Here is a 12,153-nt window from a genome sequence, read left to right as displayed (position 1 = left end):
CATCTGCACTAAGACTCTACCCTACAGGTTTTGTCCAATAGGACTTCCTCAGGGGCCTCTAGCTCTAAATTTCTGCCATGTTTCTCCATCTTCTCTTGTAGCCCGCAGAAGGATTTCATAATGGCAACAACCATGCCGTAAGTCTCACTTATGTGGCAAACAAGACAAAAACTATAGTGCAGCATGTTTTATTAAAACTTTAAAAGAGAATAAGAACATCCATAGATAGTATTGGTAACTTACATGGCAGCCGCTGCACGAAACCCGATACTGTGGTGTGACATCAGTGCTAAGACTACCCGTTTTTTCCAATAAGACATCCTCAGGGGCCTCTAATGCTGAATCTCAGCTACGTTTCTCCATCCTCTCTTGTAGCCTGCAGAACGATTGCACAATTTGAGCAACTGTGTTGCAAGTCTCACGTATGGAGCAAACAAGACAAGGCCAAAGCGTTTACGAACATCTATAGACATTAACAATTACCCCTCATGAGAAGCTGCTGCACATAACTTGATACAGCAGTGTGACTCCACCCTACATGTTTTGTCCAAAAGTATGTCCTTAGGAGCCTCCAGCTCTTAGTGTGGTTTGGGTGTTTTGTATGTTGGATCTGGTTTTTATTCATAGTTGCAGTTCTAATTGCACCTAATTCAATGTCAGAGCTCTGGGACTGGTTTGAAAGCTACACTTAGATCTATGACTTCTGAATACAAGATGTATGAGATTTGACTTATATTAAATATTACTTTCCAGCAGATGGACGGTGTTTCTGGAGTATAAATACATTGGAAGGACATCTTATTATAACTCCAGATTGTAGGGCAGAAGATACTGACATTCCACAGTATTCAACGAAAGTGAAGTCTGATTGGTTGGTTAGATTAACGGATCCTTCTAATCCTGAGGAACCTTCTGATAAATCCCATACTATGACTTCAGATGTCCATCCAAGGTCAATGGATCCTTCTAATCCTGAGGAACCTTCTGATAAATCCCATACTATGACTTCAGATGCCCATCTAAGATCAATGGATCCTTCTAATCCTGAGGAACCTTCTGATAAATCCCATACTATGACTTCAGATGCCCATCTAAGATCAATGGATCCTTCTAATCCTGAGGAACCTTCTGATAAATTCCATACTATGACTTCAGATGTCCATCTAAGATCAATGGATCCTTCTAATCCTGAGGAACCTTCTCACAGTGCTGACAGACCAACAGATCCATCTAATCTCCAGAAATCTTCTTCAAGCCATAAGAGGTTTCACACAGGAGAGCGTTTATTGTCATGTTCAGAGTGCGGGAAGTGTTTCACTGAAAACGAAGAGCTTCTTAGACATCAGAGATTTCACACTGCTGAACATCCTTATCTATGTTCAGAGTGTGGGAAATGTTTCACTAGGAAAGACAATCTCATTGCACACCAGAGAATACACACGGGTGATCGTCCTTACTCATGTTCAGAGTGCAATAAAACTTTCATTGAGAAAAAGGAACTTCTTAGACACCATAAAAAACACACAGGTGAGCGCCCTTATTTATGTTCAGAGTGTGGGAAATTTTTTACTGAGAAAGCAGACCTTGTTAAACACCAGAGAATTCACACAGGTGAGCGTATTTATTCATGTTCAGAGTGCGGGAAATCTTTTTCAGCAAAAGGATCACTTTTGACACACCAGAGAGTTCACACGGGTGAGCGCCCTTATTCATGTTCAGAGTGCGGAAAATCTTTCTCTCAGAAAATAATACTTTTAGAACACCAGAAAATTCACACGGGTGAGCGTCCTTATTCATGTTCAGAGTGCGAGAAATCTTTCACTCAGAAAGGACACCTTGTTCGACACCAGAGCTGTCACACAAGTGAGCATCTTTATTCATGTTCAGAGTGCGGGAAATGTTTCAATGAGAAGGGAAACTTTTTTAGACACAAGAAAATTCACACAGGTGTGTGTCCGTTTTCATGTCCAGACTGTGGGAAATGTTTCTTTCGGAAAGCAGCCCTGGTTTCCCATCAAAGAATTCACACGGGTGAGCGTCCTTTCCCTTGTTCAGAGTGCGGGAAAGGTTTCCCCCATAAAAAATCACTTATTATACACCAGAGAACTCACACGGGTGAACGTCCTTATTCATGTTCAGAGTGCGGGAAATCTTTCATTGCAAAGAATGACCTTCGTAGACATCGGAGAACTCACACGGGTGAGCGTCCTCATTTATGTTCAGAGTGTGGGAAACGTTTCATTCGCAAAAGGCAACTTACTTTACACAAGAGAACTCACACAGGTGAGCGTCCTTTCCCTTGTACAGAGTGCAGCCAAAGCTTCCATGAAAAAGGAAAACTTATTGTACACCAGAAAATTCACACCGGTGAGCGTCCTTTCCCTTGTTCAGAGTGCGGGAAATGTTTCCTTGAAAAAGGAAAACTTATTAGACACCAGAGAATACACACGGGGGAACGCCCTTATTCATGTTTAGTGTGTGGGAAAGATTTTACTAGAAAAGAAAATCTCCTTAAACACCAGAAAATTCACACAGGTGAGCATCCTTAGTCATGTTCAGGGTGCGGGAAATCTTTCGCTTTTGAAGGAGTACTTTTTGAACAGAAGTAAATTCACACAGGTGAGCATCCTTATCCATGTTTTAGAGTGTGGGAAATTCTTCATTCATAAAAGAGACTTTATTATACACCAGAGAAATCACCCGGGTGAGGGTCTTTATTCATGTTCAGAGTGCGGAAATGTTTCATTCACAAAGAAGGCCTTGTTAGACACCAGAAAATTCACACGGGTGAGCGTCCCTGCTCATACTTTGAGTGAGAAAACTTTCACCAAAAACAAGAACCTTCTTAGGCACCAAAGACTTCATACATGTGAACGTCCTTATTCATGTTTAGAGTGCGGGAAATGTTTCACTCAGATAAGAGACCTTGTTAAACACCAGAGAATTCACACCGTGGAGCGACCTCATTGCGTTCGGGATGCAGGAAATGTTTTACAAATAAAATAAAAAGTCCGAGACATCAGAGAGAACCCACCTGCTGCTTCTTTTGACAAATGTACGATGGCTTAGACATTTGCGGTGGAGAGCTGTTGGAGAATGTAGTGTGGATGGTGGAGGAGATCTGTCGGAGAATGTAGTGTGGATGGTGGAGGAGAGCTGTCGGAGAATGTAGTGTGGATGGTGGAGGAGAGTTGTCGGAGAATATAGTGTGGATGGTGGAGGAGATCTGTCGGAGAATGTAGTGTGGATGGTGGAGGAGAGCTGTCGGAGAATGTAGTGTGGATGGTGGAGGAGAGTTGTCGGAGAATGTAGTGTGGATGGTGGAGGAGAGCTGTCGGAGAATGTAGTGTGGATGGTGGAGGAGAGCTGTCAGGGAATGTATTGTGGATGGTGGAGGAGATCTGTCGGAGAATGTAGTGTGGATGGTGGAGGAGAGCTGTCGGAGAATGTAGTGTGAATGATGGAGGAGATCTGTCGGAGAATGTAGTGTGGATGGTGGAGGGGAGCTGTCGGAGAATGTAGTGTGGATGGTGGAGGAGATCTGTCGGAGAATGTAGTGTTGATGGTGGAGAAGATCTGTCGGAAAATGTAGTGTGGATGGTGGAGGAGAGCTGTCGGAGAATGTAGTGTGGATGGTGGAGGAGATCTGTCGGAGAATGTAGTGTGGATGGTGGAGGAGAGCTGTCGGAGAATGTAGTGTGGATGGTGGAGGAGATCTGTCGGAGAATGTAGTGTGGATGGTGGGAGGAGAGCTGTCGGAGAATGTAGTGTGGGTGGTGGAGGAGAGCTGTCGGAGAATGTAGTGTGGATGGTGGGAGGAGATCTATCGGAGAATGTAGTGTAGATGGTGGAGGAGAGCTGTTGGAGAATGTAGTGTGGATGGTGGAGATCTGTCGGAGAATGTAGTGTGGATGGTGGGAGGAGAGCTGTCGGAGAATGTAGTGTGGATGGTGGAGGAGATCTGTCGGGGAATGTAGTGTGGATGGTGGGAGGAGATCTGTCGGAGAATGTAGTGTGGATGGTGGAGGAGATCTGTCGGAGAATGTAGTGTGGATGGTGGGAGGAGATCTGTTGGAGAATGTAGTGTGGATGGTGGAGGAGAGCTGTCGGAGAATGTAGTGTAGATGGTGGAGGAGATCTGTCAGAGAATGTAGTGTGGATGGTGGGAGGAGATCTGTCGGAGAATGTAGTGTGGATGGTGGAGGAGAGCTGTTGGAGAATGTAGTGTGGATGGTGGGAGGAGATCTGTCGGAGAATGTAGTGTGGATGGTGGAGGAGAGCTGTCGGAGAATGTAGTGTGGATGATGGAGGAGAGCTGTCAGAGAATGTAGTGTGGATGGTGGGAGGAGATCTGTCAGAGAATGTAGTGTGGATGGTGGAGGAGATCTGTCGGGGAATGTAGTGTGGATGGTGGGAGGAGATCTGTCGGAGAATGTAGTGTGGATGGTGGAGGAGAGCTGTCGGAGAATGTAGTGTGGATGGTGGAGGAGATCTGTCAGAGAATGTAGTGTGGATGGTGAGAGGAGATCTGTCGGAGAATGTAGTGTGGATGGTGGAGGAGAGCTGTTGGAGAATGTAGTGTGGATGGTGGGAGGAGATCTGTCGGAGAATGTAGTGTGGATGGTGGAGGAGAGCTGTCGGAGAATGTAGTGTGGATGATGGAGGAGAGCTGTCAGAGAATGTAGTGTGGATGGTGGGAGGAGATCTGTCGGAGAATGTAGTGTGGATGGTGGAGGAGATCTGTCAGAGAATGTAGTGTGGATGGTGGAGGAGAGCTGTCGTGGGAATGTAGTGTGGGTGGTGGGAGGAGAGCTGTCGAAGAATGTAGTGTGGATGGTGGAGGAGAGCTGTTGGAGAATGTAGTGTGGATGGTGGAGGAGAGCTGTGGAAGAATGTAGTGTGGATGGTGGAGGAGATCTGTCAGAGAATATAGTGTGGATGGTGATGGAGGAGAACTGTCGGAGAATGTAGTGTGGATGGTGGAGGAGATCTGTCGGAGAATGTAGTGTGGATGGAGAAGAGCTGTCGGAGAATGTAGTGTGGATGGTGGAGGAGATCTGTCGGAGAATGTAGTGTGGATGGAGAAGAGCTGTCGGAGAATGTAGTGTGGATGGTGGAGGAGAGCTGTCGGAGAATGTAGTGTGGATGGAGGAGGAGGGCTGTCGGAGAATGTAGTGGATGGTGGAGGAGAGCTGTCGGAGAATGTAGTGTAGATGGTGGAGGAGAGCTGTCGGAGAATGTAGTGTGGAGGAGAGCTGTCGGAGAATGTAGTGTGTATGGTGGAGGAGATCTGTCATGGGAATGTAGTGTGGATGGTGGAGGAGGGCTGTCGGAGAATGTAGTGTGGATGGTGGAGGAGAGCTGTCAGAGAATTTAGTGTGGATGGTGGAGGAGATCTGTCAGAGAATGTAGTGTGGATGGTGGAGGAGAGCTGTCGGAGAATGTAGTGTGGATGATGGAGGAGATCTGTTGGAGAATGTAGTGTGGATGGTGGAGGAGAGCTGTCGGAGAATGTAGTGTGGATGGTGGGAGGAGAGCTGTCAGAGAATGTAGTGTAGATGGTGGAGGAGAGCTGTCGGAGAATGTAGTGTGGATGGTGGGAGGAGAGCTGTCGGGAGAATGTAGTGTGGATGGTGGAGGAGAGCTGTCGGAGAATGTAGTGTGGATGGTGGAGGAGAGCTGTCAGAGAATGTAGTGTAGATGGTGGAGGAGAGCTGTTGGAGAATGCAGTGTGGATGGAGGAGGAGGGCTGTCGGAGAATGTAGTGTGTATGGTGGAGGAGAGCTGTCGGAGAATGTAGTGTAGATGGTGGGGAGGAGAGCTGTCGGAGAATGTAGTGTAGATGGTGGAGGAGAGCTGTCGGAGAATGTAGTGTGCATGGTGGAGGAGGTCTGTCATGGGAATGTAGTGTGGATGGTGGAGGAGGGCTGTCGGAGAATGTAGTGTGTATGGTGGAGGAGAGCTGTCGTGGCAATGTAGTGTGGATGGTGGAGGAGAGCTGTTGGAGAATGTAGTGTGGATGGTGGAGGAGAGCTGTCGGAGAATGTAGTGTGGATGGTGGAGGAGAGCTGTTGGAGAATGTAGTGTAGATGGTGGAGGAGAGCTGTCGGAGAATGTAGTGTAGATGGTGGAGGAGAGCTGTTGGAGAATGCAGTGTGGATGGAGGAGGAGGGCTGTCGGAGAATGTAGTGTGTATGGTGGAGGAGAGCTGTCGGAGAATGTAGTGTAGATGGTGGGGAGGAGAGCTGTTGGAGAATGTAGTGTAGATGGTGGAGGAGAGCTGTCGGAGAATGTAGTGTGGAGGAGAGCTGTCGGAGAATGTAGTGTAGATGGTGGGAGGAGAGCTGTCAGAGAATGTAGTATAGATGGTGGAGGAGAGCTGTCGGAGAATGTAGTGTGGAGGAGAGCTGTCGGAGAATGTAGTGTGTATGGTGGAGGAGATCTGTCATGGGAATGTAGTGTGGATAGTGGAGGAGGGCTGTCGGATAATGTAGTGTGTATGGTGTAGGAGAGCTGTCGTGGCAATGTAGTGTGGATGGTGGAGGAGAGCTGTCGGAGAATGTAGTGTGGAGGAGAGCTGTCAGAGAATGTAGTGTGGATGGTGGAGGAGATCTGTCAGAGAATGTAGTGTGGATGGTGGAGGAGATCTGTCAGAGAATGTAGTGTGGATGGTGGAGGAGAGCTGTCGGAGAATGTAGTGTGGATGGTGGGAGGAGAGCTGTCAGAGAATGTAGTGTAGATGGTGGAGGAGATCTGTCGGAGAATGTAGAGTTGGATAGTGGAGGAGATCTGTCGGAGAATGTAGTATGGATGGTGGAGGAGATCTGTCGGAGAATGTAGTGTGGATGGTGGGAGGAGAGCTGTCAGGAGAATTTAGTGTGGATGGTGGAGGAGAGCTGTTGGAGAATGTAGTGTGGATGGTGGAGGAGAGCTGTCGGAGAATGTAGTGTGGATGGAGGAGGAGGGCTGTCGGAGAATGTAGTGTGTATGGTGGAGGAGAGCTGTCGTGGCAATGTAGTGTGGATGGTGGAGGAGAGCTGTCGGAGAATGTAGTGTGGAGGAGAGCTGTCAGAGAATGTAGTGTGGATGGTAGAGGAGAGCTGTCGGAGAATGTAGTGTGGATGGTGGGAGGAGAGCTGTCAGAGAATGTAGTGTAGATGGTGGAGGAGATCTGTTGGAGAATGCAGAGTTGGATAGTGGAGGAGATCTGTCGGAGAATGTAGTATGGATGGTGGAGGAGATCTGTCGGAGAATGTAGTGTGGATGGTGGGAGGAGAGCTGTCAGGAGAATGTAGTGTGGATGGTGGAGGAGAGCTGTTGGAGAATGTAGTGTGGATGGTGGAGGAGAGCTGTCGGAGAATGTAGTGTAGATGGTGGAGAAGAGCTGTCATGGGAATGTAGTGTGGATGGTGGAGGAGAGCTGTCTGAGAATGTAGTGTGGAGGAGAGCTGTCGGAGAATGTAGTGTAAATGGTGGAGGAGATCTGTCAGAGAATGTAGTGTGGATGGTGGAGGAGAGCTGTTGGAGAATGTAGCGTGGATGATGGAGGAGAGCTGTCGGAGAATGTAGTGTGGATGGTGGAGGAGATCTGTCGGAGAATGTAGTGTGGATGGTGGAGGAGAGCTGTCGGAGAATGTAGTGTGGATGGTGGAGGAGAACTGTCAGAGAATGTAGTGTGGATGGTGGAGGAGATCTGTCGGAGAATGTAGTGTGGATGGTGGAGAGATGTCGGAGAATGTAGTGTGGATGGTGGAGGAGAAGATCTGTTGGAGAATGTAGTGTGGATGGTGGGAGGAGATCTGTCGGAGAATGTAGTGTGGATGGTGGAGGAGATCTGTCAGAGAATGTAGTGTGGATGGTGGAGGAGAACTGTCAGAGAATGTAGTGTGGATGGTGGAGGAGATCTGTCAGAGAATGTAGTGTGGATGGTGGAGGAGAACTGTCGGAGAATGTAGTGTGGATGGTGGAGGAGATCTGTCGGAGAATGTAGTGTGGATGGTGGAGAGATGTCGGAGAATGTAGTGTGGATGGTGGAGGAGAAGATCTGTTGGAGAATGTAGTGTGGATGGTGGGAGGAGATCTGTCGGAGAATGTAGTGTGGATGATGGAGGAGAACTGTCAGAGAATGTAGTGTGGGTGGTGGGAGGAGAGCTGTCGAAGAATGTAGTGTGGATGGTGGAGGAGAGCTGTTGGAGAATGTAGTGTGGATGGTGGAGGAGAGCTGTGGAAGAATGTAGTGTGGATGGTGGAGGAGATCTGTCAGAGAATATAGTGTGGATGGTGATGGAGGAGAACTGTCGGAGAATGTAGTGTGGATGGTGGAGGAGATCTGTCGGAGAATGTAGTGTGGATGGAGAAGAGCTGTCGGAGAATGTAGTGTGGATGGTGGAGGAGATCTGTCGGAGAATGTAGTGTGGATGGAGAAGAGCTGTCGGAGAATGTAGTGTGGATGGTGGAGGAGAGCTGTCGGAGAATGTAGTGTGGATGGAGGAGGAGGGCTGTCGGAGAATGTAGTGGATGGTGGAGGAGAGCTGTCGGAGAATGTAGTGTAGATGGTGGAGGAGAGCTGTCGGAGAATGTAGTGTGGAGGAGAGCTGTCGGAGAATGTAGTGTGTATGGTGGAGGAGATCTGTCATGGGAATGTAGTGTGGATGGTGGAGGAGGGCTGTCGGAGAATGTAGTGTGGATGGTGGAGGAGAGCTGTCAGAGAATTTAGTGTGGATGGTGGAGGAGATCTGTCAGAGAATGTAGTGTGGATGGTGGAGGAGAGCTGTCGGAGAATGTAGTGTGGATGGTGGGAGGAGAGCTGTCAGAGAATGTAGTGTAGATGGTGGAGGAGAGCTGTCGGAGAATGTAGTGTGGATGGTGGGAGGAGAGCTGTCGGGAGAATGTAGTGTGGATGGTGGAGGAGAGCTGTCGGAGAATGTAGTGTGGATGGTGGAGGAGAGCTGTCAGAGAATGTAGTGTAGATGGTGGAGGAGAGCTGTTGGAGAATGCAGTGTGGATGGAGGAGGAGGGCTGTCGGAGAATGTAGTGTGTATGGTGGAGGAGAGCTGTCGGAGAATGTAGTGTAGATGGTGGGGAGGAGAGCTGTCGGAGAATGTAGTGTAGATGGTGGAGGAGAGCTGTCGGAGAATGTAGTGTGCATGGTGGAGGAGGTCTGTCATGGGAATGTAGTGTGGATGGTGGAGGAGGGCTGTCGGAGAATGTAGTGTGTATGGTGGAGGAGAGCTGTCGTGGCAATGTAGTGTGGATGGTGGAGGAGAGCTGTTGGAGAATGTAGTGTGGATGGTGGAGGAGAGCTGTCGGAGAATGTAGTGTGGATGGTGGAGGAGAGCTGTTGGAGAATGTAGTGTAGATGGTGGAGGAGAGCTGTCGGAGAATGTAGTGTAGATGGTGGAGGAGAGCTGTTGGAGAATGCAGTGTGGATGGAGGAGGAGGGCTGTCGGAGAATGTAGTGTGTATGGTGGAGGAGAGCTGTCGGAGAATGTAGTGTAGATGGTGGGGAGGAGAGCTGTTGGAGAATGTAGTGTAGATGGTGGAGGAGAGCTGTCGGAGAATGTAGTGTGGAGGAGAGCTGTCGGAGAATGTAGTGTAGATGGTGGGAGGAGAGCTGTCAGAGAATGTAGTATAGATGGTGGAGGAGAGCTGTCGGAGAATGTAGTGTGGAGGAGAGCTGTCGGAGAATGTAGTGTGTATGGTGGAGGAGATCTGTCATGGGAATGTAGTGTGGATAGTGGAGGAGGGCTGTCGGATAATGTAGTGTGTATGGTGTAGGAGAGCTGTCGTGGCAATGTAGTGTGGATGGTGGAGGAGAGCTGTCGGAGAATGTAGTGTGGAGGAGAGCTGTCAGAGAATGTAGTGTGGATGGTGGAGGAGATCTGTCAGAGAATGTAGTGTGGATGGTGGAGGAGATCTGTCAGAGAATGTAGTGTGGATGGTGGAGGAGAGCTGTCGGAGAATGTAGTGTGGATGGTGGGAGGAGAGCTGTCAGAGAATGTAGTGTAGATGGTGGAGGAGATCTGTCGGAGAATGTAGAGTTGGATAGTGGAGGAGATCTGTCGGAGAATGTAGTATGGATGGTGGAGGAGATCTGTCGGAGAATGTAGTGTGGATGGTGGGAGGAGAGCTGTCAGGAGAATTTAGTGTGGATGGTGGAGGAGAGCTGTTGGAGAATGTAGTGTGGATGGTGGAGGAGAGCTGTCGGAGAATGTAGTGTGGATGGAGGAGGAGGGCTGTCGGAGAATGTAGTGTGTATGGTGGAGGAGAGCTGTCGTGGCAATGTAGTGTGGATGGTGGAGGAGAGCTGTCGGAGAATGTAGTGTGGAGGAGAGCTGTCAGAGAATGTAGTGTGGATGGTAGAGGAGAGCTGTCGGAGAATGTAGTGTGGATGGTGGGAGGAGAGCTGTCAGAGAATGTAGTGTAGATGGTGGAGGAGATCTGTTGGAGAATGCAGAGTTGGATAGTGGAGGAGATCTGTCGGAGAATGTAGTATGGATGGTGGAGGAGATCTGTCGGAGAATGTAGTGTGGATGGTGGGAGGAGAGCTGTCAGGAGAATGTAGTGTGGATGGTGGAGGAGAGCTGTTGGAGAATGTAGTGTGGATGGTGGAGGAGAGCTGTCGGAGAATGTAGTGTAGATGGTGGAGAAGAGCTGTCATGGGAATGTAGTGTGGATGGTGGAGGAGAGCTGTCTGAGAATGTAGTGTGGAGGAGAGCTGTCGGAGAATGTAGTGTAAATGGTGGAGGAGATCTGTCAGAGAATGTAGTGTGGATGGTGGAGGAGAGCTTTTGGAGAATGTAGCGTGGATGATGGAGGAGAGCTGTCGGAGAATGTAGTGTGGATGGTGGAGGAGATCTGTCGGAGAATGTAGTGTGGATGGTGGAGGAGAGCTGTCGGAGAATGTAGTGTGGATGGTGGAGGAGAACTGTCAGAGAATGTAGTGTGGATGGTGGAGGAGATCTGTCGGAGAATGTAGTGTGGATGGTGGAGAGCTGTCGGAGAATGTAGTGTGGATGGTGGAGGAGAAGATCTGTTGGAGAATGTAGTGTGGATGGTGGGAGGAGATCTGTCGGAGAATGTAGTGTGGATGGTGGAGGAGATCTGTCAGAGAATGTAGTGTGGATGGTGGAGGAGAACTGTCAGAGAATGTAGTGTGGATGGTGGAGGAGATCTGTCAGAGAATGTAGTGTGGATGGTGGAGGAGAACTGTCGGAGAATGTAGTGTGGATGGTGGAGGAGATCTGTCGGAGAATGTAGTGTGGATGGTGGAGAGATGTCGGAGAATGTAGTGTGGATGGTGGAGGAGAAGATCTGTTGGAGAATGTAGTGTGGATGGTGGGAGGAGATCTGTCGGAGAATGTAGTGTGGATGATGGAGGAGAACTGTCAGAGAATGTAGTGTGGACGGTGGAGGAGAGCTGTCGGAGATTGTAGTGTGGATGGTGGAGGAGCTGCAAGAGATCCTAGCATGGATAGGGAAGGGTGCAACTGCGGGAGAGAAGGTTGTGTAAATGAGCTGGGAAGCTCCAGAAGAGACTGGATCTGATAAGTTCTACATATCTTCTCCTAGAACACTCATTCCTGGTGGTAGAAACTTCCGGCAGTGAAAGTGAAAGTTTCATGTGGTGTAAATCTGAGCTGTGATCAGCTGGTCAGGGCTGAGGACTCAGATCTGGGCTCTACTCTATGCACTGAACAGTTACAGTAAACAATTACTAAGCTTATTACTTTGTGCTTCAGTTTACAGTCTGTTTTTCATTTGTTTTTTCCCTGATTATAAATATTAAAATGCTGTCAAACTATTTTTCCTTTGTTTTTTTTTTGTGTTTTTAATGCTTTAGTTAAAAATATAATCTGTGAGTGAGAATAAACATATAAGTCAATTGTGTATTGAAAATGATATCAATCCTTTTGGTGGTATTTGATCATCTCTGCGGTTTTTATTTTTTGCGCTATAAACAAAAAAAGAGCGACAATTTTGAAAAAAAAAAAAACAATATTTTTTACTTTTTGCTATAATGAATATACCAAAAAAAACAAATTAATAAAAAATTCTTCATCAGTTTAGGCCAATATGTATTCTTCTACATATTTTTGGTAAAAAGAAATCGCAATAAGCATATATTGATTGGTTTGCGCAAAAGTTATAGCG

The 12,153-nt window shown here is 48.0% G+C and overlaps 1 protein-coding gene across 1 annotated transcript in view; it reads left to right on the top strand.

Annotated features, from left to right (window-relative positions):
• Positions 1 to 11,803, top strand: part of LOC141106895 (uncharacterized) — a 41,600-nt gene extending 29,797 nt beyond the window's left edge. The window contains 2 exon segments of the mRNA XM_073597824.1: positions 754 to 2,639; positions 2,641 to 11,803. Coding sequence (XP_073453925.1) covers positions 754 to 2,639; positions 2,641 to 3,006 — 2,252 coding nt within the window. The 3' untranslated portion in view covers positions 3,007 to 11,803.
• The last annotated feature ends 350 nt before the right edge of the window (positions 11,804 to 12,153 follow it).

This window comes from Aquarana catesbeiana, linkage group LG08 (assembly GCF_042186555.1).
Source record: "Aquarana catesbeiana isolate 2022-GZ linkage group LG08, ASM4218655v1, whole genome shotgun sequence".
Taxonomy (NCBI): Eukaryota; Metazoa; Chordata; class Amphibia; order Anura; family Ranidae; genus Aquarana; species Aquarana catesbeiana.
Note: the sequence above shows the minus strand (reverse complement) of the source record. Positions and strands in the feature narration are given on the sequence as shown.